Below are 26,726 nucleotides of genomic sequence, written 5' to 3'. Positions count from 1 at the left end.
AGTGGATTGAAATAGTCATTATCCCTGCATGCATGAGGAAACTGGTGCTTATTCAGTTCCCCATTTATGCTTGGAAAGTCATCGAAGGCTGGAGAAGGTAAGTAACTGCTCGTGAACCAGATTATGGATATGAAAAACACACAACAGGACTTGAACGGCACGTGAATTGCATTGTTGATACACGATTTCTCCCATTAAAGCCCTCCTTTTGCCAAGTTTCTGCACCCCGCCAGAGGGCATTATAGATAGAGTTTATGCAATAATATTTATTCATCAATAGATGTAAAATGCATGATTTTGTTTCCATGCATTCAAGGCAGGGATTTACATGTAAGAAAAATATTTTTATTTATTTTAACCTTCATCATTTTATGTATGAATGAGTTTGTGAATTATTTTGCAGATCTGCCTGAAGGATTCTACATTTCTCCACTCTCTTGAATGGAACGTTTTGGTGGTAGACGAAGCCCACAGGCTCAAGAACCTTAACTCTCTACTGTACAAGACTCTCTCAGAGGTGTGCTGGTATATTCACTCAATCTATTCTCACTGTATCACCAGAAGTGGCGACATAAAGGGGCAACTGTGGGGAAGGGGCATAATGGTTGTGTCCAAAATAATTTGTGTAGACAATTACAACTACTGGTATTTATAATTAAACATTTGGGAATTCTTTTGAATTCTGTGTTTCATTCATTGCATTTGTGACCCTTAAGTTGTACAGACTATAACTTTAAGGCCTAGTTAAAGCTAGCATGAACCAATGATTTTTTCAAACATAACTAATTGATATAAAATGCTTGCAGGAATAATATTTAAGGTTTAAGAATGCATTTTCTTTTTGTTTTATGGATTTAAAAAAAAAAATAATAGAATTGTTCGGCAACAAGGGGTTAGGCACTTTAAAATAATGTAAATAATTTTCTAACAAAAAACTGGTACCATGTATAGCATGAAAAAATAATTGTTTAAAACATAATTAATTGATGACAACTGAGTGCAGAGATAATATCTAGGGTCTAATAAAGCATTTTATGTTTGTTTTAATAGGTTACTCTGAAAATTCTATTTTGCATGATGTTGTTTGCAACAAGGGGTTATGAACTTTAAAAAATGTTATTGTTTTTTTAGACCAAACTGGTGCTATGATGATTCTGGATGACATGCACTTCACCAAAACATTACGAATTATATTCACTAAAAATACAACTTTTGATCAGAAAATTCATATATAATGATGTTTACTTTTTTTTTCAACAAGCATAAAGCCTTTTTTACTTTTTTTTATTCATTTTTCAATATTTTATGACTAAAGCTGAGCCTTAAGGCGTATTTATAAGCATTTATAGACAGTGTTCCTCACCAAAATCCAGGAATTATTACTTTTTATTCATTTGTGTAATGGTATACAATAATTTCGTGGTAGAATATTTGAGAAAAACATTAGAAACGAAAACTTGTCAGCTGAAATTTTCAATATGGTTATGGAAATTACCGATCGTCGGTTTCCGAAAAACAATGTGTCGCGGTTTCAGCAAAATACAATGGTTGCGCCCAAAGATATTGGTGTTTCTGACCATAACTGGTTGATAAATTAATGATTATGATTCTCATTTGATAAAATGGTGATTTCATGGCTAATAAACTTGAAATATGCAAGGTCGCCGTGGTGTAATGGATATGGTGTCCGCCTAGCGACCGGGAGGTCACGGGTTAGATCCCCACTGTGGGAGCGTTCTTTAGATCTCCCCCAAAGACACCAAGTACTGGTTCTAGGCCCAGGAAACGGACTTGAGAGCGTTTATATAAGCCTTAGGCTTTCGATGCAATCGAGCTAAAATAAATAGGTTTAAACTAAAAATATGCAAGCTTCTCTGTTGTTTGGCATATGTCTGGCGATACATCTGTACAATCGGTAATTTCCGTAACGACTTGTTAAATTGTAGCAGATACAAGTTTAAATTAAAAAAATTATTTTTTACACAAATATTTTACAACTTTCTTGCTTAATACTAATACATGAATGATTTAAAAGTAATATTGCATTGTTTTCAGCCAGGAACACTGTCTATTACCGCAAAAAAAAACTTACTCAACTTTTTGGTTTACAATTTTTACTTTCTAAATAGCTTGCATGCTGCATGGCATTGAATGTTCCGCAAGATAAATATCTTGACTTTATTTATTGGATGATTTTGGACTGTTTCATCCAATCAGAAAAGAGCTTTTAAATTAAGACCCATGTTAAGCGAGATAATAAAGTACCACTTTTTGTACACTGCCAATTTGTGACATCACAAGTTGCCTCCCTTGTTGGTTCATGCCATTAAAGCTTCCTTTATTTGTCCCCCCCGCCATGGCTTTTTCTTACCATTTTTGTAATAAGACCTGTTCTTGTGAAATAGTGCATTTATTATAGGGTCATTTTACCTAAAAATGGTTAAAACTTCTATTGCTTGATTTATACTTTTTGAATAATTATTGACACAACTTATATATAACAGAAAATACTATACATAAATATATCAGTTAAATGGATATTACAACTTGAAAGTTTTTATTGTTATATTATTTAGCTCTATTTGACAAACATCTGAGATTGAAACCATCAATTAGGAAGTTTGGGACTGGGTTTGAGAAAAAAAATTTATCATTGGTCATATGACCAAATTACAGCTATAAAATCAGCAAAAAAAACCAACCCTGCCTGCTAAAGAAAATCAAAACGAGTGATAGCAATTCCTCACTGCATCACCAACATTCAGGTGGAAAGTATTGTCCCTGATTTGTCTGTGCGGACTGCATAGGCTTATCTTGGTAGACGCTTTACGCACATGCATTTAACCCAGTTTTTTGAGAACGAGGCTGAATCTCTGTTTCTTCCTCAGTGGGACTTCACCACGAGTGTCCTGCTCACTGGGACCCCGGTGCAGAACAATCTCCGTGAACTCTATGCACTGCTCAGCTTCATAGCGCCCAAGAAATTCCCGCCCTCTGACCACGAGGATTTTGAGGATCGGTTTTCAAAAGTTGAAAAATCTGGTAAGATAGGTGTCAGAAATGACCGATGCTTTCTTAGAGTGATGGAGTTTAGATTGACATCAAAGAGTTTAGGTTGAAGTAGAAATAAAATGGATGAAGACTGGAGATTGACATATAGTTCAAATTGACGTTCAGTTTAGATTGACATTATAGAGTTTAGGTCGACGTAGAAATAAGATTAAATGTAGATTGGAGATTTACATGTAGTTCAAATTGACATTCAGTTCAGATTGACATTAAAGAGTTTAGGTTGACGTAGACATAAGATTGACGTAGAGTGGAGATTGACATTGAGTTAAGATTGACATACATGTGTGTACATGTTTTGCTTGACGTAGAGTTAAAATTGACATGCATGTTTAGACGTAGAGTGAAGATTGACGTAGAGTTAAAATTGACATGCATGTTTAGATGTAGAGTGAAGATTGACGTAGAGTTAAGATTGACATGCATGTTTAGATGTAGAGTGAAGATTGACACAGAGTTAAAATTGACATGCATGTTTAGATGTAGAGTGAAGATTGACACAGAGTTGAGATTGACATGCATGTTTAGATGTAGAGTGAAGATTGACACAGAGTTAAAATGGACATGCATGTTTAGATGTAGAGTGAAGATTGACATGCATGTTTAGATGTAGAGTTAAAATTGACATGCATGTTTAGATGTAGAGTAAAGATTGACACAGAGTTAAGATTGACATGCATGTTTAGATTGACATGGAGATATGGTTGACATAGAAATAAGATTAGAGTTGAACTTTGAGTTGTTGAACTTGTATAGATCTATATGAAAAGTGAACATCAATTTTACTATGTTGTTGAAGTTAATGTTAGGAACATCTTTATTTTTACGTTATGCAACAGATTGATGATTTGGATCACTGTGTGGTCTAGTATGCTCCTTTATAAAAATTCCAAATTGAATGACATTTTGTGGTACCTTATTTCTTCTATAAGATAGTTGTTGATATCCTTTTGAAGCTTTGATGCTACACAAGAAAGTGAAGCCATACATAGTTCTAAATCCCAAGAATGAATTACTGTAGGTAGTCTTTCTCTGGTTAAATATTCCTTGAAATCTTATTCCAGCCAAGAATTTTTAACGATGAAGTATTGAATTGCAAGTTTGATGTACACAGGAAGTATTGTTTGATGTACACAGGAAGTGTCTGATGTACACAGGAAGTGTTTGATGTACACAGGAAGTATTGTTTGATGTACACAGGAAGTATTGTTTGATGTACACAGGAAGTATTGTTTGATGTACACAGGAAGTATTGTTTGATGTAAACAGGAAGTATTGTTTGATGTACACAGGAAGTATTGTTTGATGTACACAGGGAGTATTGTTTGATGTAAACAGGAAGTATTGTTTCATGTACACAGGAAGTATTGTTTGATGTACACAGGAAGTATTGTTTGATGTACACAGGAAGTATTGTTTGATGTATACAGGAAGTATTGTTTGATGTACACAGGAAATATTGTTTGATGTACACAGGAAGTATTGTTTGATGTACACAGGAAGTATTGTTTGATGTGCACAGGAAGTATTGTTTCATGTACACAGGAAGTATTGTTTGATGTACACAGGAAGTATTGTTTGATGTACACAGGAAGCATTGTTTGATGTACACAGGAAGTATTGTTTGATGTACACAGAAAGTATTGTTTGATGTACACAGGAAGTGTTTGATGTACACAGGAAGTGTTTGATGTACACAGGAAGTATTGTTTCTCTTATTGAGCCTTGCTCTGTAAGACTGGTCTTAATGCATGTTTGTAAAGGGCAATCCAAAATTAGTCTGTGGAGTCTTCACTGGCTTATCAAGGACAACATTTTCCACTTACACAGGACTATCATTTAATAGAGACATCCTTTAAATGAACAATTCACTAAAAGCTGAAAGTCTTTTACCTGTTAAGCCTGTAAACTGTACAGTCTGTCTTTTTTTTTTCTTTTTTTTTCCACATTAATACACATGTAGCGCCCTTTTCATACTGTATGTGCGTTAAGAGGCGCTTCACTTTTTTCCACTGGTCACTGGGCCATAAGTCGTCCGTTAACATATTTGGCGCAGTATGCAGCCACGGCACATTGGCTTATTGCCCTCACAGGTACCCATTTATACACCTGGGTGGAGAGGAGCAAATGTGGGATAAATTTTTGCTCAGGGAAATTCCTGTGGTCAGGGCGGGATTGGAACAAGGGACCTCTCGATCTCTAAGCCAGCTTCCTACCATTAGACCACTGCTCCCATTTATCTGGGATGACACTTTACAAACACGTACTAAGCTCAGTTTTCCCAGAACGAGGCTGATGTTATTCCTTGATATCTGATTCCAGCAGCATGCAATCTTCTTCCTTAATATCTGATTCCAGCAGCATGCAATCTTCTTCCTTGATATCTGATTCCAGCAGCATGCAATCTACTTCCTTGATATCTGATTCCAGCAGCATGCAATCTACTTCCTTGATATCTGATACCAGCAGCATGCAATCTACTTCCTTGATATATGATTCCATCTGATTCCAGCAGCATGCAATCTACTTCCTTGATATCTGATTCCAGCAGCATGCAATCTACTTCCTTGATATTTGATACCAGCAGCATGCAATCTACTTCCTTGATATATGATTCCATCTGATTCCAGCAGCATGCAATCTACTTCCTTGATATCTGATTCCAGCAGCATGCAATCTACTTCCTTGATATCTGATACCAGCAGCATGCAATCTACTTCCTTGATATATGATTCCATCTGATTCCAGCAGCATGCAATCTACTTCCTTGATATCTGATTCCAGCAGCATGCAATCTACTTCCTTGATATCTGATACCAGCAGCATGCAATCTACTTCCTTGATATATGATTCCATCTGATTCCAGCAGCATGCAATCTACTTCCTTGATATCTGATTCCAGCAGCATGCAATCTACTTCCTTGATATCTGATACCAGCAGCATGCAATCTACTTCCTTGATATATGATTCCATCTGATTCCAGCAGCATGCAATCTACTTCCTTGATATATGATTCCAGCAGCATGCAATCTACTTTCTTGATATCTGATTCAAGCAGCATGCAATCTACTTCCTTGATATCCGATTCCAGAAGCATGCAATCTACTTCCTTGATATCTGATTACAGCAGCATGCAATCTACATCCTTGATATCTGATTCCAGCAGCATGCAATCTACTATGGCGCACCAAAGGGGTCGAAACTTTAACTTCTGCTGCAGCAGAAAAAGAATTCTGCTCGAGCAGCATTTAAATGCTGCTTGAGCAGGAAATTGCTGCTCGAGCAGCATTTTTTCTGCTGCAACAGAAACATCCTGCTCGACCAGCATTTATTTTTAGATTATGGCTTCAGCAAATCAGAATCAGATTACACATAGGCATAAATCATGTAACGTTTGAGCAATTGATAAACCAAATTTGCATGTTCCTACATAACTTGTAGATTTTAAAGCTTAATTATTATTTTATGAACAAGTACGAATTAAGGATGATAATTTAATAATAATTGATTAAAACACAGATTATGAGTTTGTTGCAGTTTTTAGCTCACCTGAGCACAACGTGCTCATGGTGAGCTATTGTGATCGCCTTTTGTCCGTTGTGCGTCTTGCATCGTCAACATTTACCTTGTTAACACTCTAGAGGCCACATTTATTGTCCAATCTTCATGAAACTTACTCAGAACATGTGTCCCAACAATATCTTGGACGAGTTAGAAAATGGTTCCGGTTGATTGAAAAACATGGCCGCCAGGGGGCGTGGCAGTTTGCTATAGTAAAACCTTGTTAACACTCTAGAAGTCACATTTATTGTCCGATCTTCATGAAACTTTGTCAGAACATGTGTCCCAATAATATCTTGGACGAGTTCGAAAATGGTTCCAGTTGGTTGAAAAACATGGTTGCAAGGGGGCGTGGCAGTTTTCCTTATATGGCTGTAGTAAAACCTTGTTAACACTCTAGAAGTCACATTTTTAGTCCAATCTTCATGAAACTTTGTCAGAACATGTGTGCCAATAATATCTTGGACGAGTTCGAAAATGATTCCGGTTGGTTAAAAAACATGGCCACCAGGGGGCGTGGCAGTTTTCCTAATATGGCTATAGTAAAACCTTGTTAACACTCTAGAAGTCACATTTTTAGTCCAATCTTCATGAAACTTGGTCAAAACATGTGTCCCAATAATATCTTGGACGAGTTCGAAAATGGTTCCAGTTGAATGAAAAACATGGCCGCCATGGGGCGGGGCAGTTTTCCTTATATGGTTTTAATGTATGGTAAAACCTTGTTAACACTCTAGAAGTCACATTTGTGGTCCAATGCTCATGAAACTTGGTCAGAATATTTGAATTAATAATATCTGGGCTAAGTTCAAAAATGGTTGAGATCAGTTAAAAAACATGGCCGCAAGGGGGCGTGGCATTTTTCCTTAAATGGCTATTTACTACAAAACCTTGTTAACACTCTAGAAGTCACATTTATTATCCAATCTTTATGAAACTTGATCTGAACATTTTTTTCTAACAATAGCTTGAGTGAGTTTGAAAATGGTTATGGTTTGTTGAAAAACATGGCCGCCAGGGGGGGGGGGGGGGCAGTTGTCCTTATATGGCTTTAGTGAAAACTTGTTGACACTATATTAGCCACATTTATTGGCCAATCTTCATGAAACTTGGTCAGAACGTTTGTCCCAATGAAATTTTGCCAGAGATTAAAGCTGGGTCATATGAGCTCAAAAATTTGGTCACAAGGTCAAATATAAAAAAAAAACATATTAAAAGTCACTTTTTTGGTCCAAAATAATCTTCATGAATCAGCTTGCATTTTTTTCAGAATAGTCTAGTTCCTTTGGCTTTCAGGTGAGCGTCTTAGAGCCTGATGGCCCTCTTGTTCTAAAGTTTTTATCAGGTCTATTTCTGTAGAGGTAGCTTAAGTCGTCCGTTGGTAAGCTCAAATTTGATTGGCTGACGGGTTCAAGGGCTTATTCTAAAAATAAATGCTGGTCGTGCAGGATTTTTCTGCTGCAGCAGAAAAAAATTCTGCTCGGGCAGGAATTTTGCTGGTCGAGCAGCATTTTTTTAAGCTGCAGCAGAAGTTAAAGTTTCGACCTCGTTGGTGCGCCATAATTTACGTCCTTGATATCTGATTCCAGCAGAATGCAATCTACTTCCTTGATATCTGATTCCGGCAGCATGTAATCCACTTCCTTGATATCTTATTCCAGCAGCATGCAATCTACATCCTTGATATCTTATTCCAGCAGCATGCAATCTACTTCCTTGATATTTGATTCCAGCTGCATGCAATGTACTTCCTTGATATCTGATTCCAGATGCATGCAATCTACTTCCAGCATCTGTGTTACACAAGCTTCTGAAGCCGTACCTACTGCTGCGTCGCAAGAACGAGGTGCTAAAGGACCTGCCTAACAAATCCCAGGTTGTTCTTACCCATGGGATCTCCAAGCTCCAGGTCAAACTCTACAAAGCGATTCTCACCAAGGATGTCGGTAGGTGGATATTCTGAAATGTGGGATAAAGTGAATGCGGAGGCTTGGTTGTGTTGTGTTAATATTTTGGGCACCTTTTAGGGGAAAAGGGTACCTAGTTTGATATCAGAAGTTTATCAACATAAATTTCTCCAATAGCTGGTCAAAGTTTACATGGTCGTACTAATGATGTTGTTAGGTATTTTTGTGTATATGACTTCCATTGAGGTCCAAATTAACATAAATAAAAAAAGGTGTGCATATGGTGTACTGAAAATATAAAACCTATTTACTTAACATAACTGCAATAACCAGCAAAAATATAAAAGCAAAAGCTTTTGTAATGTAACATTTTTCTTAAAGAATGTGTTGTATGCATTCAATATCAGTATAATTTTGTGTTCTTCTGTACGGCTACCAAGATATAGGTTAAACTTTATTTGTATTGTGAACACCCATTTGTAATAGTTGAAAACATGAATGTTTGATTTGTTTTTAAAGCATATGTTTTCATGATTGGTGATAAATGAGCTTTTATTATGCCCCCTTTCGAAGAAGAGGGGGTATATTGTTTTGCTGGATGTCGATCGGTTTGTCGGTAGACCAGTTCATTTCCGATCAATAACTTGTGACAAAGGGACCGATTGGCTTGATACTTCACATGTGCATTGGCCTTGGATAGTGGATGACCCCTAATGAAATTTGGGTCACTAGGTCAAAGGTCAAGGTCACTGTCACAATAGTAATGAAAATTGTTTCCAATCAATAACTCATCAACGAATTGACCGATTGGCTTGATACTTCACATGTACATGTACATTTGCCTTGGAAGTAGATGACCCCTACATAAATTGGGGTCACTAGGTAAAAGGTCAAGGTCACTATCACAATAAGTGTGAAAATTGTTTCAATCCAATCCATTACTTGTCAAATTATTGCCTGATTGGCTTGTCAATAACTTGTCAAGAAATTGCCGGATTGGCTTGATACTTCACATGTGCATTGCATTTGACAGTAGATGAAATTAGGGTCACTAAGTCAACGGTCAAAGTCACTGTCATAATAAGTGTGAATTTCATTTCCGATCGATAACTTGTCAATGAATTGACTGATTTGCTTGATACTTGTGCATTGGCCTTGGACAGTAGATGACCCCTATTGAAATTGGAGTCACTAGGTCAAAGGTTAAGGTCACTGTCACAATAAGTGTGAACATTGGTTCCGATCAATAACTCGTCAATAAATGGACCGATTGGCTTGATACTTCCCATGTGCCTTGGCCTTGTACATTAGATAACCCATATTGAAATTGGGGTCACTAGGTCAAAGGTCCAGTTCACTGTCACAATAAGTGTGAAAATCGTTTCCAATCAATAACTCGTCAACAAATTGACAGATTGGCTTGATACTTCGCATGTGCATCGGCCTTGGACAGCAGATGACCCCTAATGAAATTGGGGTTACTAATTTAAAGCCCTGTGTGGGGGGGTGGTTGCATATGTCTCCTATCACTGAACTCTTGTTGTACAATAGTTTTGAAGTGTTGTGTCACAAACTTACCTGTCTTGTATTTACAAATGTTGAAGATTTCTCTATTTCTTCGCACAGATTTTTGTAATACCGGTATATACCTTTGTAAGGCTATAATTTACTTACACTATGAAATTGCAGGAGTAACATTTTTCAGTCTTTGCAGTAGTTGCAGTATTTGCACTGATGCCAGTGTTTTGTAAATTGTCTTCCAAACAGTGCAGTGAAAATTCAGTATTTTTTATGAAAACCATGTATTAGTAATTTTCAAAGTTTGAAACTTACAAAAAAAATTCTTATGTGTTGTAAATCTCTACTTGTTGTGCAATATGTTTCAGCAACGTTTGAGAGCAGAAATACTTTAGGCAGACAAACCACAGCCTTCCATGAAACTGACACATAAATTGTCATAAATCTCTTGATGAATGTGGTACAATGTGTTCCAGGAGTGTTTGAGAGCAGCACGGCTCCAGGCAGACAAACCACCAGCCTTATGAATATTCTGATGCAGCTGAGGAAGTGTGTTAATCACCCATACCTCTTTGATGGTACGTCGTAGTGTTGGAATGATTTTGGTGCAAATATTATTTCCACCTTAGTGTTGCATTGATTTTGGTTCAAATGGTATTACAATCTAAGTGAAGGATTGATTAAAAGACCTACTGTTTTAGTTCAGTAAAACGAAGTGTGCTGTGTCAAGTATAGCCAAGTTCTTATAAAAGCTTTGAAAATGAATTACCATAGCAGATGTGAACAATTAGTTAGAGTCACTTCCAACATTACACATGTGATTTCCATTGAGGTTCAAATAAAAATAAAATAAAAATGTGTGCATATGATGCACTGTAAATATGAAACCTATTACAGAACTGCAATAACAAGGAAAAGCACACACAGTACCCTCAAAAATAGGTACCGCACAATCAGTATAGTCTAATTAGCCATGACACTTATCCCCCAAACGTGTTTGTTTGCTAATAAGATACTTTCTTTAAACACAAAAAAACATGAAAGTGGAAAGTGTCATCTCTGATAAGCCTGTGTGTACTGCACTGGCTAATCTGTGACAACAATTTACACACATGCATTAAGCCCAATTTCCCAGAGAGATGCTTATTTAGTTAAACATAAAAACATGAAATACTCCTGCCTCCATGACAACCGCAGGTGTTGAGCCGGAGCCATTTGCCCTTGGAGAGCACCTGGTAGAGGCAAGTGAGAAGCTGGTGGTGATAGACAAGCTGCTGAAGCACCTGAAGGCTACAGGACACAAGGTGCTCATGTTCTCCCAGATGGTCCGCATGCTGGACATACTGCAGGACTATCTGGGATATCGAGGTAAGTGGGTTAGGGAAGGAGAAACTACCGGTACTAGTCCATTTGACAGTTTTGTTTGTAGGGGAACTGGGCTTGTGCCTGTTATTTCTAATAATCTGCTTGAGTCAGTAAGATTACTACAACCCATGCGAAAGACAAAAAAATCTTACCGGACATGAGGTCTGATGACTTTTAAAAGTTACCGGACCTCACCAGATTTTACCGGTTCTCGTTGTTCTTTAGTAACCAAACAATAAAGAATACCACTATAGAGTTAATTTTTATTATTATAACGTTCACATTGTTAAACAATTAACATTATAAAATAACCACTTAATTAAACCCTGTTCTATGAAAACGTTCAATTAAATGTGGAGAAAGCTTTGCGATTCTTAAACACAAGTCATCTCAGAGGGAGCTATCACGTGATGATGTGGACGTCTGTGCCGAAACTGGTATTTTTCGCAGTTTTATTTCCTTTATAACTTTTGTTTACATTTTAAATGCAGCTCACTTTCCAGCCATATCTGATATGATATCAGTAAGAAAGTGATAAGTGACTTTACTTGCTACGAATGTTCTTAGCGGGAGCTGTAATTTTGTGATCCCACTTAAGAAATTTATATAGAAAAAAGTGGTGATATAGAGCGTTGAAACAGTCGCTTCTTCTGCTGACTTTCGCATCAAATCTTGACCCGCAACAGACAATGATCGTGTTGTTTCCCCGCTTTCAATTAATGATCATCACAAGGATTAAAACCAGTAAAATATAATTCAACCACTCAATAACTTTTTGTGTCACAAAACAATGTGCAATATTTGACTGCTTTTAAGAATCGGGCTTGCAGATTGTTACGTCACCAACAAAGATAGCCAGTTTGAATTGTCGGTAAAATCCATTTTATTCAAATTGTCTATCGAAGTACAATAAACATAAACCAGTCTGTATTATGTTTTTACATATTCCTAACTTTGTTTTCATTTTAAACCAAAGTATTACATATTGTTGGTTTTTATCGGAAACAAGGTACGACAAATTCCAAAATTTATTTGAAGCTTTCCTGTGGTTTATAGAGAAATATCAAAATTATCAGTGAAAATTATCGATAATTTTCACTGTTTACTGTGAAATGACGTGATTTTTTTGACGAAATGACATCATTATCCCAGTGAAATTCCTTAGCAAAACTCTTTAACAGTGTGTATAAACGGTGAAAAAGGCATAAAATAAAAAGAAAATTTGTTGGATTTGGTGGAATATCAATTTTAATTCACTCGTGCGCCTCTCGTGAAAATATTATTTTCTATGATCACTCGTGAATTAAAATCGATAATCCACCGAATCCATTAAATATCCTCTATATTATCGGCATACAGCAAATTTTATCAGATATGTCTGAGGTCCAATGTCTTTCGCATGGGTTGATTACTACCTGTTCATATTGACATTGCAATCTGTAAACAAAAATACTTTTTAGGCTTCTTGTATAATGTCCTCTTTGTTTGACAATTTCCAATCATATATAGAGGATATTTGTTTTATTGTGTTCGGTGCAATATCTATTTTAATTCACGACTGATCATAGAAAATGATATTTTCATGAGTGGCACAGCCACCAATAAAAATATATTTTTATATGATCATGAGTGAATAAAAATTGATATTCCACCAAATTAAAAAAATTCTTTTTATTTTATGCTTATAAATGATTATTTTGGTATTTTTGCCACTGCAGGCAGTATAATTCGTCATTGGGCGCCCCAAAATGTAACTAATGCATGTAATCAGTATGGTTTTATAAACATTCAATGCAGAGTAGTCACCCTTGGTACAATTAGGAGTGTCACGATGGGGAAACCAAAGATATCTAAAAATAGTTCCGGTAAAACAATGAAAATTATCGATAATTTTCACTGTTATTTTTCACTGTTTAAAACAGTGAAATATCAGTTTTAATTCACTGATATTTGTCTATAGACCATCGGAAAGCATAAAATATGATATTGTTATAGCTATCTTCATAATTGAAGTATGTCTCACTGCCACAGGTTACTCCTATGAGCGGCTGGACGGGTCAGTCAGGGGTGAAGAGAGGTACCTGGCTGTACAGAGTTTTAACACCAACGAGGACACCTTTGTGTTCCTCCTCAGCACTAAGGCAGGTTAGTTGAGTTCTATAGCTGGTCAAGGTAAGAATGTTTGTTTCCTCATTCGTATATAGTCGAAACCTGATGGCTCAAACTCGCTTGGCTCAAATTTCAGGTTGACTGGGACTCTCATCAAAGCCCCAATTTTATATCGCAATATATTCATATAAAATTGTGTTGGATGGCTCGAATTTGCGGGGCTCGAATTATCGGATGGCTCAAACTGTTTTCACAGTCCTGGTGATAATTTTCACATGTTCTTTTGTTTGGATGGCTCGAACTTGCTTCGGTTCCCATAAACTGTTAATCGATTAGGACTGCTTCATTAAAGGCATTCAATAATTTATATAACACCAGTTGCAAACATGTCATTGACTTAATTGTTAATTGATTTGAGTTAAAGATGACGTTTTGTATATATGTAATCAGAAATTATCTCGCGGAGTGCAGAAACTCACAGCATGTTCAATCTCAACTGGATGTAATAATTATGTTTCTCGATTACATCTAAGGAAAGCAATACAGACTAACAAAATGTTATTCTTAAAAAAAAAATAAAAAAAAATAAAATATAAAACTGTCTCATATGTTAATGATGTGTATATAGTGCTGATGCATATTTAGTTTCTTAGTGCTCTGTGTTACCAGAAAATTTGCTATGTTAAAACTTGCTGATATAAATTACTATATGATATTTTTATTGTATTTGAAACTGTTTAAAACATTGGTAAATAAAAGTATTAAGTATATATTCGGTTCTTATTAATTCAAAACAGATAGTTGTACGAAGTAGAATGGAGTTAAATCAATATGCGTACTCTTCAACTGGAGGTGAAAATGTACTGCAGAGTTGTTCCTAAACAAAAGTTTATTATAAATCGGATGACTCGAATTCCGGATGGCTCAAACTTTTGTTACCGGTCCCGACGATTTTGAGCCATCGGGTTTCGACTGTACTTTCAAAAGAGATAGATTGCCTTTTCTTTTCTTTTTCTAAATGTATACTGTTTCATTTCATCTGTCTTAAAAATTACATATGATATATGCATATCCCTGGAATAAAAAAATCAATTTGGCATTTTAGTTGCTAGTTTAGCTGTCATGAAATCTAGGATATTTGTTAATTTCACTGTGTGATCAAATTTTATTTTACCAGTGATTATAGAAAGCCACTTATGACAATATACTTAATTTATACACACTGCTGAAAAAAGATGTTTAATTATTCACCAAAAGCAACACATCTTATTTAGTGCCTTTCTGTGGTATATAGGGGCATCTCAGTGAGTTAAAAACAAAAGCAGTCAAAAATGACGTTGAAAATTATTGATAGTTTTCACTGTTTTACTTTAAAATTACATTGTTTAATTATGAGGTGAAGGTGTCATTATTCCAGCGAAGTTCTCCTCATTTTTTCTTTTCAAATATAAACAAAGAAAATGTGTTTCTGTTTACCGTTTTAAATTTGTTTGTTCAATGAAAAAAAGCAAAGTATATGTAGACAAAATCAAAATATGCACTAATTAACTCCTTGAATGAGCATGGTGGGAAAATGATTGTTTGTTGATTGTTTTCATTAATTTATTGTACCCAAAACAATTATACACTCATTTACATTTGTGAGGAAAAGTAAACAACACTGTTAGAACATAATTGAGGGAACAATGGTGTGGTTTTGTTCATACGTTTTTCTCACTGCAAAAAAAACATACATTTTTTATGTACATTTCAACACCGTTATTTAGAACACCAATAATCCGAACTCACTGTTATTTAGAAGTATTTTTCAGGTCCCGATTTTGGTTCTCCTTTGTTTAATGGAAAATTTTATTGTAAATCCGAACTTCGTTAAACCGAAGAAATTGTTAATTTCAAGTGATTCTGTCGGTCCCAACACTATAATTCGCACCTAATTATCAATCTTTAATCCGAAGTAAAAAATGCAAAACACTGAGCGAATTTCACACCTTTGTCGTCTGAGCGTGGCGCATCAAAAGCTAATAATTACACCTTTGTCTTCTGCGCGTAAAAATAGATGAGAACGACATCATTAACGACTTAATCGGCCAGCGATCTTAACGACTTAATTTGCCAGCGATCAGTGGATGCAGTAGAAGATGAACCCATCGACAACTACGAGGCCAACAACACAAGAATGAACATGGTATCCAATCAATGTTTGACCACATGCATCAACGACGTAAGGCAGTTCTGAAGCAAAACACGGGCCGAAGTGAGTTCTTCAATGTCCTTGAAAAATTGAAGAAATATGTTACAAGCATCCAGTTGAGTGCTGCTAACGTCGGTGTTCAGAGAGGCATCGCGTCTTATTTAAAAAAAAGTTAATTCATTTCTGAAAATGTATTCATATGTATTTACATGTATGATAATTTATGCTATTCGTTATATTTGTATGTTCTGATTATTTGTGCTATTCATTATATTTTATATGTTCTGTAATTAGAAAAAAATAATAAAAAAATTAAAAAGAATAGTTTTATTCCTCCGATTGTTACAAGTAGAAATATATTGCTATCTGACTAGTTTACGTTTTTAAGTAAAAACGTTATTAATAGTAGTGTGTAACCGAACCATGCGAATTCCACGTTTTATTTTTACAGAATCAAAGAAGTCTTCTGTAAAATGTTTATTTTGAATTATCGTTAATCCGAAGTTTTTTTTAATGGTCCCAACGACTTCGAAATAACGGTGTTGAAGTGTAATTGACCTTTATTAATTTCACCAATGCAAATCTTTATGTCACTGAAAAACATTAACAAAACATCATATTCCTGCTTTGATTGTGTTTTTCCTACATTAATGTGCATAAAGTGTGGTCCAAACAGGCTAATCAGAATTGTCACTTTCTGCTATGATATAATTTTAGGTTTAAAAGAAGACTTGTCTAAACATATATCCAGTTCATGCATAAAGAGTAGTCCCTGATTAGCCTGTGCAGACTGCACACACTTAATGAATCAACATTAAGTCTAGTTTTCCCAGCACAAGGCTCATATTGCTAGCTTGTTCTGAAAGCTTCTATTCTTTCCCCTTAGGCGGTCATGATGGCTTGTTTTGAGAGCTTCTATTCTTTCCCCTCAGGGGGTCATGATGGCTTGTTTTGAGAGCTTCTATTCTTTCCCCTTAGGCGGTCAGGGTATCAACCTGACCAGCGCTGACACGGTCATCTTTGTGGACAGCGATTTTAACCCACAAAACGACCTGCAGGCAGCTGCACGAGCCCATCGGATAGGACAGACAAGGTTTTATCAAGACCGGGGTTGAGTGGGATAATGTTATATCTGCAGTGAGAATGTTTGGTAGAAAGAACAGTTCACTCTCAATTAATCCTACTATAGTGTATGTTTATGGAGTGGGTCAGCACTTTATATATTGGAGTAGCATTTGTAAATAGACATGTCACATATTTTTTGAGAAATTCAGACAAGTGAAGATTGTTTTTTGCAATCTGTGTCTAACTTCAGAGTTACACTTATGGACATTGCAATGATTAAACTGATACTTCTAATGTGTAAAAATTATACAATTTCAGTATTCTATAGCTTCTTAAGTCTCTTGATACAAGACATTCTTTAATATGTTTAAAAAAATAGACATTATTAACTGAATTGCGTTTAAGAAGTAATCATTTTAAGTGAACTGAGAGTCTATTATTTAAAGTCGTTTATTATTTGAAGTAAAACAATATTTTTCCATTAAGTAGTCATTGTTCATTACCAGCAGAAAAATATTTTTTATGAAATAGTAAAATGATCATAAATGATTTCCATTAAAAAAGAACTTTTTATTATCCCCCGCCATAGACGGAGGGATATTGTTTTGGCGTTGTCCGTCTGTCTTTCTGTCCGTCCGTCCGGCACTTTTGTGTTCGGAGCCATATCTTGGAAGTAATTTGGTGGATTTCATTGAAACTTGGTATGAGTATATATATGGATAAAAGGATGATGCATGCCAAATGGCATTGTACACTCTGTTAATAACGGAGTTATGGCCCTTTTTATTCTATGCTTTTCGGTGGTTTATAGAGAAATATCAGTGAATTAAAACTGATAATTTCACTGTTTCAAACAGTAAAAATTAACAGTGAAAATTATCAATAATTTTAACTGTTTACTATAAAATGACGTCATTTTTTGACAAAATGACGTCATTATCTCAGCGAAATTCTTTAGTTAAACTCTTTAACAATGTATATAAACTGTCATAAAGGCATAAAATAAAAAGAAAATATATTGGATTCGATGGAATATCAATTTTAATTCACTGGTGATCATAGAAAATATACATTTTCACTCGTGGCTGCGCCACTTGTGAAAATATTATTTTCTATGATCCCTCGTGAATTAAAATTGATAATCCATCAAATCCAACAAATATCCTCTATGTATCTTAAAAAAGTGCTTTTTTAGCTGAGTGTCAAATATAACACTTTTGGATCCAGAAGCATATTGGCGGGGGATATCAATTCAACCAATTTGCTTGTTATGCATTGAGTTACATGCCTTGAATGTTCAGGCCTGTGAAGATCATTCGCCTAGTGAGCAAGAACACAGTTGAGGAGATAATACTGAATAGAGCAGAGGAGAAACTGAAACTGACAAGTACTGTTATCAAGGAGGGGGAGTTCTCACTGGGGGCGGGAAAACAGGCACTCTTCACTGACAATAAAGTGAAGGTAAGGCAAACAGGCACTCTTCACAGATTACAAAGTGAAGGAACTGCCAACAGGCAAACTTCACGTTTGATGAAGTGAAGGTAAGGCAAACAGGCACTCTTCACTGATGATAAAGTGACGTTAAGGCAAACAGGCACACTTCACAGTTGCCAATGTGAAGGAACAGCAAACAGGCACACTTCACTGATGATAAAGTGACGGTAATGCAAACAAGCACATTTCACTGATGATAAAGTAAAGGTAAGGCAAATAGGCACACTTCAATGATGATAAAGTAAAGGTAAGGCAAACAGGCACACTTCACTGATGATAAAGTGAAGATAAGGCAAACAGGCACTTTTCACTGATGATAAAGTAAAGGTAAGGCAAACAGGCACACTTCACTGATAATAAAGTAAAGGTAAAGCAAACAGGCACACCTCACTGATGATAAAGTGAAGGTAAGGCAAACAGGCACTCTTCACTGATGATAAAGTGAAGATAAGGCAAACAGGCACACTTCACTGATGATAAAGTGAAGATAAGGCAAACAGGCACTCTTCACTGATGATAAAGTGAAGATAAGGCAAACAGGCACTCTTCACTGATGATAAAGTAAAGGTAAGGCAAACAGGCACATTTCACTGATGATAAAGTAAAGGTAAGGCAAATAGGCACACTTCAATGATGATAAAGTTAAGGTAAGGCAAACAGGCACACTTCACTGATGATAAAGTAAAGATAAGGCAAACAGGCACTCTTCACTGATGATAAAGTAAAGGTAAGGCAAACAGGCACACTTCACTGATATTAAAGTAAAGGTAAAGCAAACAGGCACAATTCACTGATGATAAAGTGAAGTTAAGGCAAACAGGCACTCTTCACTGATGATAAAGTGAAGATAAGGCAAACAGGCACACTTCACTGATGATAAAGTGAAGATAAGGCAAACAGGCACTCTTCACTGATGATAAAGTGAAGATAAGGCAAACAGGCACACTTCACTTATGATAAAGTGACGGTTAGGCAAACAAGCACATTTCACTGATGATAAAGTAAAGGTAAGGCAAACAGGCACACTTCAATGATGATAAAGTAAAGGTAAGGCAAACAGGCACACTTCACTGATGATAAAGTGAAGATAAGGCAAACAGGCACACTTCACTGATGATAAAGTGAAGGTAAGGCAAACAAGCACTCTTCACTGATGATTAAGGGTATCACGTTTACAGATATTTCTAAACGTTTAAAAGAAATGAAATAAACGAAACGTTACCGTTTAAACGGTATCCCTATGTCTGTTTAAAAAGCATCAGTACCATGGCATTTCCAAACTGAAAATAGTAATTATTTCCGGAAGTAATATTTAGTGCATATCCCATTCGCGCAATGACGTCATATTAAAACCATAAAATATTATAAACCAGACCGTCCATATCACCACATGTGTATTCGTCATTCTATAAAAACAATTTAAAGAACGTTGAAAATAATTTAAAATAATGTAAAATCGATGAAAAATACTTTATTTGAAAGGGACACTCCGAAAAAAATGTATGTACTTTGCACATGAAATACAATGTGCATATCATTTGACAGCAGAAAATGAAAAACTAGTTAACTACCAAAAACGTAATCAATATATTAAGATTTTCCGTTAGTTTCCATTCATGTCTGTGCCATCTGCTAACCAATCAGAAATAAATTACTGCCGAATTCGGTAGCCTGGATTTACCGCAAGTACCCGAATTTTGCAGTTCGTCATCGATATACTTCGTACGGCTAGTCGGCTACGTTATTTGCACCCCAATATTTATTATATTGATATTGACTGTCGTTTAAACGTTTATTGTTTTGGTAAACGTTTTTTAACACGAAACGCGACTGTTTAAACGTGATACACTTACTGATGATAAAGTGGAGATAAGGAAAACAGGCACACTTCACTGATGATAAAGTAAAGTTAAGGCAAACAGGAACATTACACTGATGATGAAGTGAAGGTAAGGCAAACAGGCACATTGATGATAGAATGAAGGTAAAGTAAACTGGCACACTTTATTGATGATACCCTAAAGATAGGGTAAACGGGTACTCTTCACTTATGATAAAGTGAAGGTTGATGTTTTAACCTATCAACATGATGGTGGTTTTGTTTTGTGTGATTTTCAGTATTCAAGTATAAATGACTTTTACTAAATGTAATAACACTTTTTTTATTGTGTAGCCTTTGTGTAGAAAGCTTGATATAGCATGTTTCTGTTATTTTGTGTGTCAAAGCTAACTTAATTACCACATATTACCACCAAGAGGAGATAATACGGAGTGTGTAATGCCAATTTCATTTCCTCACAGGTTAAAGTCTTCCTTAGAGGTCAAATGTCTAAAGTGGTAATTATGCAGCTTGTCCAGATTGCATCTTCATCATTCATTATTTAAATTTAGCAAGCTGCCAGCTGTCTGTGTAATACCTCACTCCTCATCTAATAGGTCGAGAGCACACTAATAGGCCAAATGTTTAATGCGTTTAAGACCCATGTTTATTTTTCGAATGTCAAGGTCACACCAAATTATTTGTTTATTATTGATGATGCAATTTAACGATGACTTGGCAAACATAATCAACATGTTGAGATGGCGTTTTGCTGAACAATCAGTTTACCTAGCTCAAAGGTCATGGTCACAAATTGAGGCCAAGGTAAAACATGCATTTTTTATTTTTTTACCACACATATTCACCTTGTGGCTATGGCATTCCACCTTTAAGATACTTCTGTAACTAAAAGTTCCAGGTCACACTTGTAGGTATGGCTTATTATGGTTTAATACAGCTTGTCTGGGCATTATTCACTTTACAAGGTTTAAATAATTAATCACACATGTTCACAGTGTGGGTTATAAGGGTCGTGTTTAAGTCCTATTCCCCTTGCACAAATTTCAAAGTCACACTAAGAGGTCCAAGGTCAAACAATGGTATGAAGAAGCTTGTTAAAAAATGAGAGCATGCTTTAAAGAGAGTATGCACAATTTTGTCAAATATTTATGAATTTATATAAAATGTGTAACAAACTTATTATATTTCATTATGAATTAAAATTAAAGTTAAGAAGAACATGTGTCGAAAAATGCGAAATAAGCCAGATATTTAATTCTGAAATCAAAAAAGTATGTTCAATCGAATTCGCCAGCATGTATATCATGCATGTACGATGTGAATCTAAATTTAGTTTTACATATTTTAATTTCCTGCAACGATATCTACTCATATGCCACACGAACACTTACTTTGTTCCTAATAAAAAGACCAATGCTTCGGTTATTGTTGGAAAATATGTACGAAATATCTTCGTCCCAATCGGCTCGGGGCGCTTATTTGTCTTTGCTGCATTTAATGAAATTCTTCTTCAATATAAAGTGTATAATTGTTCTTGCCTATTTTGTGTTATTGTTACATATTTTTTTTTATCAATATATTACAATTTAACATTTACAAATCGTGCATACCCTCTTGAAATAAGGCTCAAAATGTTTACAACAAACATCGAGCAAGTCCTTGAGAAAAGGTGATAATCTTGGAATGAGTAATGTTGCATATTTTGATATAGTTATCATGTTAACATGTATACAATTCATTGAATATCGTTCAATAAAACTTTGCTTATGTATTTGCTGCTCCTTTTGCCCCAGTTGCTGGATATCCTGAAGTATGGTGTTGATGAGCTGTTTGGTGAAGGGGGTAATGAAGAGGTCAAGTTAGACTTGAAGGCGATCCTTGGTCCCACGTCCTCAGGGGAGTGGCAGCCAGAGGAGGGACCCACCTCACAGGAGGAGGAGGAGGTGAGTAGAGGGTGTGAATGAGGAATTGAGAGGAGGGACCCACATCACAGGAGGAGGAGGTGAGTAGAGGGTGAGAATGAGGAATTGAGAGGAGGGACCCACCTCACAGGAGGAGGAGGAGGAGGTGAGTAGAGGGTGTGAATGAGGAATTGAGAGGAGGGACCCACCTCACAGGAGGAGGAGGTGAGTAGAGGGTGTGAATGAGGAATTGAGAGGAGGGACCCACCTCACAGGAGGAGGAGGTGAGTAGAGGGTGTGAATGAGGAATTGAGACTCGTTCTGGAAAAACTGGGCCTTATGCATGCATCTCAGTCTAAACTGGATGTTTGTAAAGAAGAGACTTCCTTTAAATAAACAATTCCATAATGACACGGAGTGTCGTCTGCACAGGCTTATATTGGATGACTCGATCTTTATGCACATGCCTTGAGCCCTTTAGCCAGAACAATGCTCTAATATTGAGACATACTGATGAGAAATTCTATGTTGATGTATTATGTAGTAGTATGAGGTCTCTATGTGGGTGGGGGAGTCAAAATAGGGGAGGTTTTGAGGCAGGAGTAAATGTGAGTTGGACCCATTGTCTGACTGTCTTTTTCATTGAGGAAAATGCATTTTAGAAGAATTTTTGCTGAAAAATTCTTATGTAGTACAATGTTCTGTTTGTTATGTAGGATGAGGGAATACTAGAGGATGCACCCCAGAGCATGTACGTGTTTGAGGGAACCGACTACAAAATCCAGGAACCTTCAGACGCTGATAAGGATGCTTTTGAGAGGCTTATTGAAAGTAAGTGTCCATTAAAGTGTATATTTTTCTATATTTTGTTTGATGATGGTTAAAACATATAGAAGGTTAGATGGAGGGTTAAGTATGAAAAAAATGATTATAGGTCATTATTTCCGACTCAGTTGTTTTCCATTAAGCAAATCAGCAACCAGTTATATTATAAGTTAGTATCTGAAATGCAATACATAAAAAATGAGTTTCTCTAAACATTTGTAATGATGACATGAATAAGGTGTTTGCCTTGTTACCAAGAGGTCACAGCAAAAATCCCTACTTTCTCAAAATCTTTTGTATTTTTTGTATGCAAAGTACTTGTTATAGCAACAATATGGACTCATCTGTTAGAGCCTTTCTGATGCAGTCTTACTTTTTAGAAATGGGTACATAATTGAAAATAATTAAATTGAATTTTGATCTTTGAACTCGGCAGCAGGTAAAGAGGAGTTACAAAGCAACCTTCTGGAAGACCGCCCATCCAGGAACAAACGTCAGCCCTCTGTGTTCATGGGGGGACTGCCAGAAGTTTCCAGGCAGCCACGCAGGAAACTGACACCAGAAGAGCTTGCTGAAAGGAAGAAAAAGGTATTCGAGGAGTTTGAGTATGTTCAGTGTTTCAGTACTCTAAGTGTAGTGGGTTAATGTTTAGGCTAGATTGTAGGCTGAGTTAATGTTAATGTATGGTGATTGTTAATGCAAATCAGTATGTTTGTGTGTATATGGTAATGCATGTACTATCTGGAAGATTTTGAAGGAGGGGTAAATCTCAATATTGATTCAGATAAATACCTACATGTGTAATACTGTCTTTTAGAAAGGAACTTATTTGATAGTTTCAGGTATTCAATTTTCAAACTGACTAAAATTAACTATCCTAGGCTTGTGGAATTGGTTTGTCGACCACATTTTCACTCTTTCATGGACATTTAAAACACCCACTGGGGGCTGACGAGGTCAAAGCGTAGTCCGTTTCGCTACGACGTCGAGTATATGTTTTACTACGAAAACATTGTTTAAATACACATGACATCGAGAACGGATAAGTCGAAAATTGTGTTTAAAACATGTAAGATTATGATTTTGTAATAACAAAACTCTGAATTTAAGCACAATGTCATTTCATAGGTCTGTTACATCAAATTATAATCCAAGATGTGTCTGGTTTATGCGGTTAAACATGAAATAGACCGCTGATTTATCAAACCGAAGTCAAGTTTCACTTTAAAAAAATGCAATTAAGGTTTACAACTGTGTTTAATTGACACAATTTTACAATTTCCATATTGATCTATGTATTGTTAAGCCACTGGGGTGTTTAGAAATGTGTAGGGTGACCCAGTTATCAGAAATAAAGGCTACATATTATTATAAGGCATGATCATGTCTCTGACAGCATACGTATATGCCTCGCTACGACAACGCTTTAGCGTGCATGCGTTTCTCACAGAAGACGTATTGGTTATCTCTCAAAGGCAAAATAAAGAAGAAAAAAAATTAATACAGAGTCATGGAGTGGCTGGATGTTTCCTTTGAGACAGAGGTAGTAACAACGGCACAACATGATCCGAAGCGCACAGTCGACATGGTAATGCACATTATTATGATATAATTACATTCACGACTAGGCCAAAGGAAACGATTAAAATCGAAAATCCATATATAAGATGACAGTTGAGAGTCGAGAACCTAATGTCGTCGGTCTCAATAAAAATGACGCATCTTCACCTTTTGACAATCCCTTATACGTTCATTTTGATAGAGACCGACGATAGGTTTTCAGCATACGGTACTCTTTATCAAATGACATTCGATTCTCGTTATTCCCAACTCGCTTATCTCGAAACACTGCTTATGTCAAAGTAAATCCCATGTTCCAACTTCGATCATTATTTATCTCATACGGATTTTGATTTTTACATTGTATATATCAAAGCGATTTTCTTGAAAATCGGTAATCGTCAACTAATTTTGAGGTGAAGTTCATGTTCGTATACATGATTGTACCTGTAAAATCCACACCTGTAACAGCCGTAAGGTGTGGAAAGTAGGACCCCAATGGCACAAATCCGCAATTGCATAATCAATATATTGTTGTAAAGTTGTGGCAGTGGGTTTCTGTCACAGGTTATTGTTAACTGCGTACATGACGGCCGGTAAATTTACTTCGTGTTACAATGCGGTTAAGGCCCAGTCTCACTATGATGCCGGCGGAGCCCCAGTGCGTAATCAGGCATCTACCGGGATGAACCGGGGCCCTACCGGGATGAACCAGTGCTCCACCGGGATAAACCGTGGACGACCGGGGACAACCGGTGCTCCACCGGGAAAGTATTAAAATGTTTAATACCTCCGGGATGAACCGGGAGTCACCGGGTAGGACCGGCAACGACCTGCGTGGCACCTGGAACAACTGGGACTGTACCGGGAACAACCGGGACGGCACCTTAGCTCCACCGGGGCCCAAAACCACCCCGGCAGAGCTACGGCAACGCCCCGGTGAATGCCCGCAGAGTCCCTTTATAGCTACGTTACATAAGTAAATCGGTGCTCTGACGGTACCGTCCCGGTTGTTCCCGATGCAGTCCCGGTTGTTTCCAGTGCCAAGCCGGTTATTGCCGGTCCTTCCCGGTAACTCCTGGTTCATCCCGGAGGTATTAAACATTTGAATACTTTCCCGGTGGAGCCCCGGTTGTCCCCGGTTAAACCGGGGCATTGCCGCAGCTCTGCCGGGGTCTGATGCCGGTATAACCCCGGTGAGTGCCGGCGTAGTGACGGTATACCGGGGCTCTGCCGGGACTCTGCAGGCTTTCACCGGGTTCAACCTTTTCGTTTGGATGTTCATGCGCACAGTGAAGCACGGCATCTTTTGCACTGGGAAATGGCAGTCTGCAGTAACTGAAAACTGCATGTGATATGTCCAGAAATGGATACAGAAACTTCGTTGAGCAACCTATACATTATATTTGTACTTCGTTGCGCAACCAATACATACTCTGTGCGAAACCTTTACATAAAACGACTTGTAATTTCCTTCGAAACAAAGAATTTGCATAATTAAAATATATGTTCGTAACCTGTTTTGTACTTTAAAATGTGTAATGTACACTGAATCGAAGTAAAATGTAGTTTTATTTAATTTAAGTTACCGTAATTGGCTATTTTAACAGAATAACCACCTTATGCATTGCTTCAAATCAAAATATTTCGATTTTAGCTCAAAATAAACTTAAAGGTTGCAACTATGCGCATTTGTTATTAGTTTGTTATTGAAAATAAGTACCTACCATTACTGGATGTTCCGTTCTCTAATCCATAAACACCAGAAAATATGGAACTCGCCTGATTAAGTAGTGTATTTACACCATGTTTTCGTAGTAAAACATATACCCGACGTCGTAGCGAAACGGACTACGCTTTGACCTCGTCAGCCCCCAGTGCACCTTACAAGTTACATGTACAGTGTAGAGGATAATTCAAGCTTTTAAAGGCTTCAGTCTTTGAAACAGGTCATAAGATCCTAATTGTTAAGCCATCTTTATTTCTTAACTATCAGGAAAAATAACAAACAAAAACGCTCGGAAAAAGCTTTCTGCATTAATAAAATTACAATCTCCACTACATGTATAAACTCTGTCCATAAATCACTTGCTAACACAGCTTCTTTATTGTGATAAAATATTTCAGGTGTTAGCTCATGTCTGAGAAAGATATTGCCCAGAACCCAAAATAGGTGGGTTAGCTTTTGTGGAATGGGACTTTGATTATATACAGGCATGCTTCTGTCCTGGAAAGTAAGATTGCGGTCTGAGCATCTGTCCAGCCCCTGTCAAATTTGACATTTGAGCATACATTGTATGTCTAGCTGAACTTTTGTCCT

General features: G+C 36.6%; 1 protein-coding gene across 2 annotated transcripts in view; it reads left to right on the top strand.

The window, feature by feature from the left end:
* Positions 1-26,726, top strand: part of LOC127882330 (chromodomain-helicase-DNA-binding protein 1-like) — a 61,482-nt gene that overhangs the window by 11,777 nt on the left and 22,979 nt on the right. For both annotated transcript variants that reach the window (XR_008050509.1, XM_052430902.1), the window contains exons 5-15: positions 404-517; positions 2,889-3,042; positions 8,422-8,577; positions 10,533-10,634; positions 11,254-11,424; positions 13,453-13,566; positions 16,700-16,814; positions 18,088-18,247; positions 21,914-22,063; positions 22,738-22,852; positions 23,283-23,434. Coding sequence is in view for 1 of the 2 variants with exons in the window: in XM_052430902.1 (XP_052286862.1) it covers positions 404-517; positions 2,889-3,042; positions 8,422-8,577; positions 10,533-10,634; positions 11,254-11,424; positions 13,453-13,566; positions 16,700-16,814; positions 18,088-18,247; positions 21,914-22,063; positions 22,738-22,852; positions 23,283-23,434 (1,503 nt within the window). In the remaining variant the exon portion in view is untranslated. The remainder of the gene's footprint in view (positions 1-403; positions 518-2,888; positions 3,043-8,421; positions 8,578-10,532; positions 10,635-11,253; positions 11,425-13,452; positions 13,567-16,699; positions 16,815-18,087; positions 18,248-21,913; positions 22,064-22,737; positions 22,853-23,282; positions 23,435-26,726) is intronic.

The sequence above is a fragment of the Dreissena polymorpha genome, chromosome 1, assembly GCF_020536995.1.
Source record: "Dreissena polymorpha isolate Duluth1 chromosome 1, UMN_Dpol_1.0, whole genome shotgun sequence".
Taxonomy (NCBI): Eukaryota; Metazoa; Mollusca; class Bivalvia; order Myida; family Dreissenidae; genus Dreissena; species Dreissena polymorpha.
This window is presented reverse-complemented; position numbering and strand designations above follow the sequence as displayed.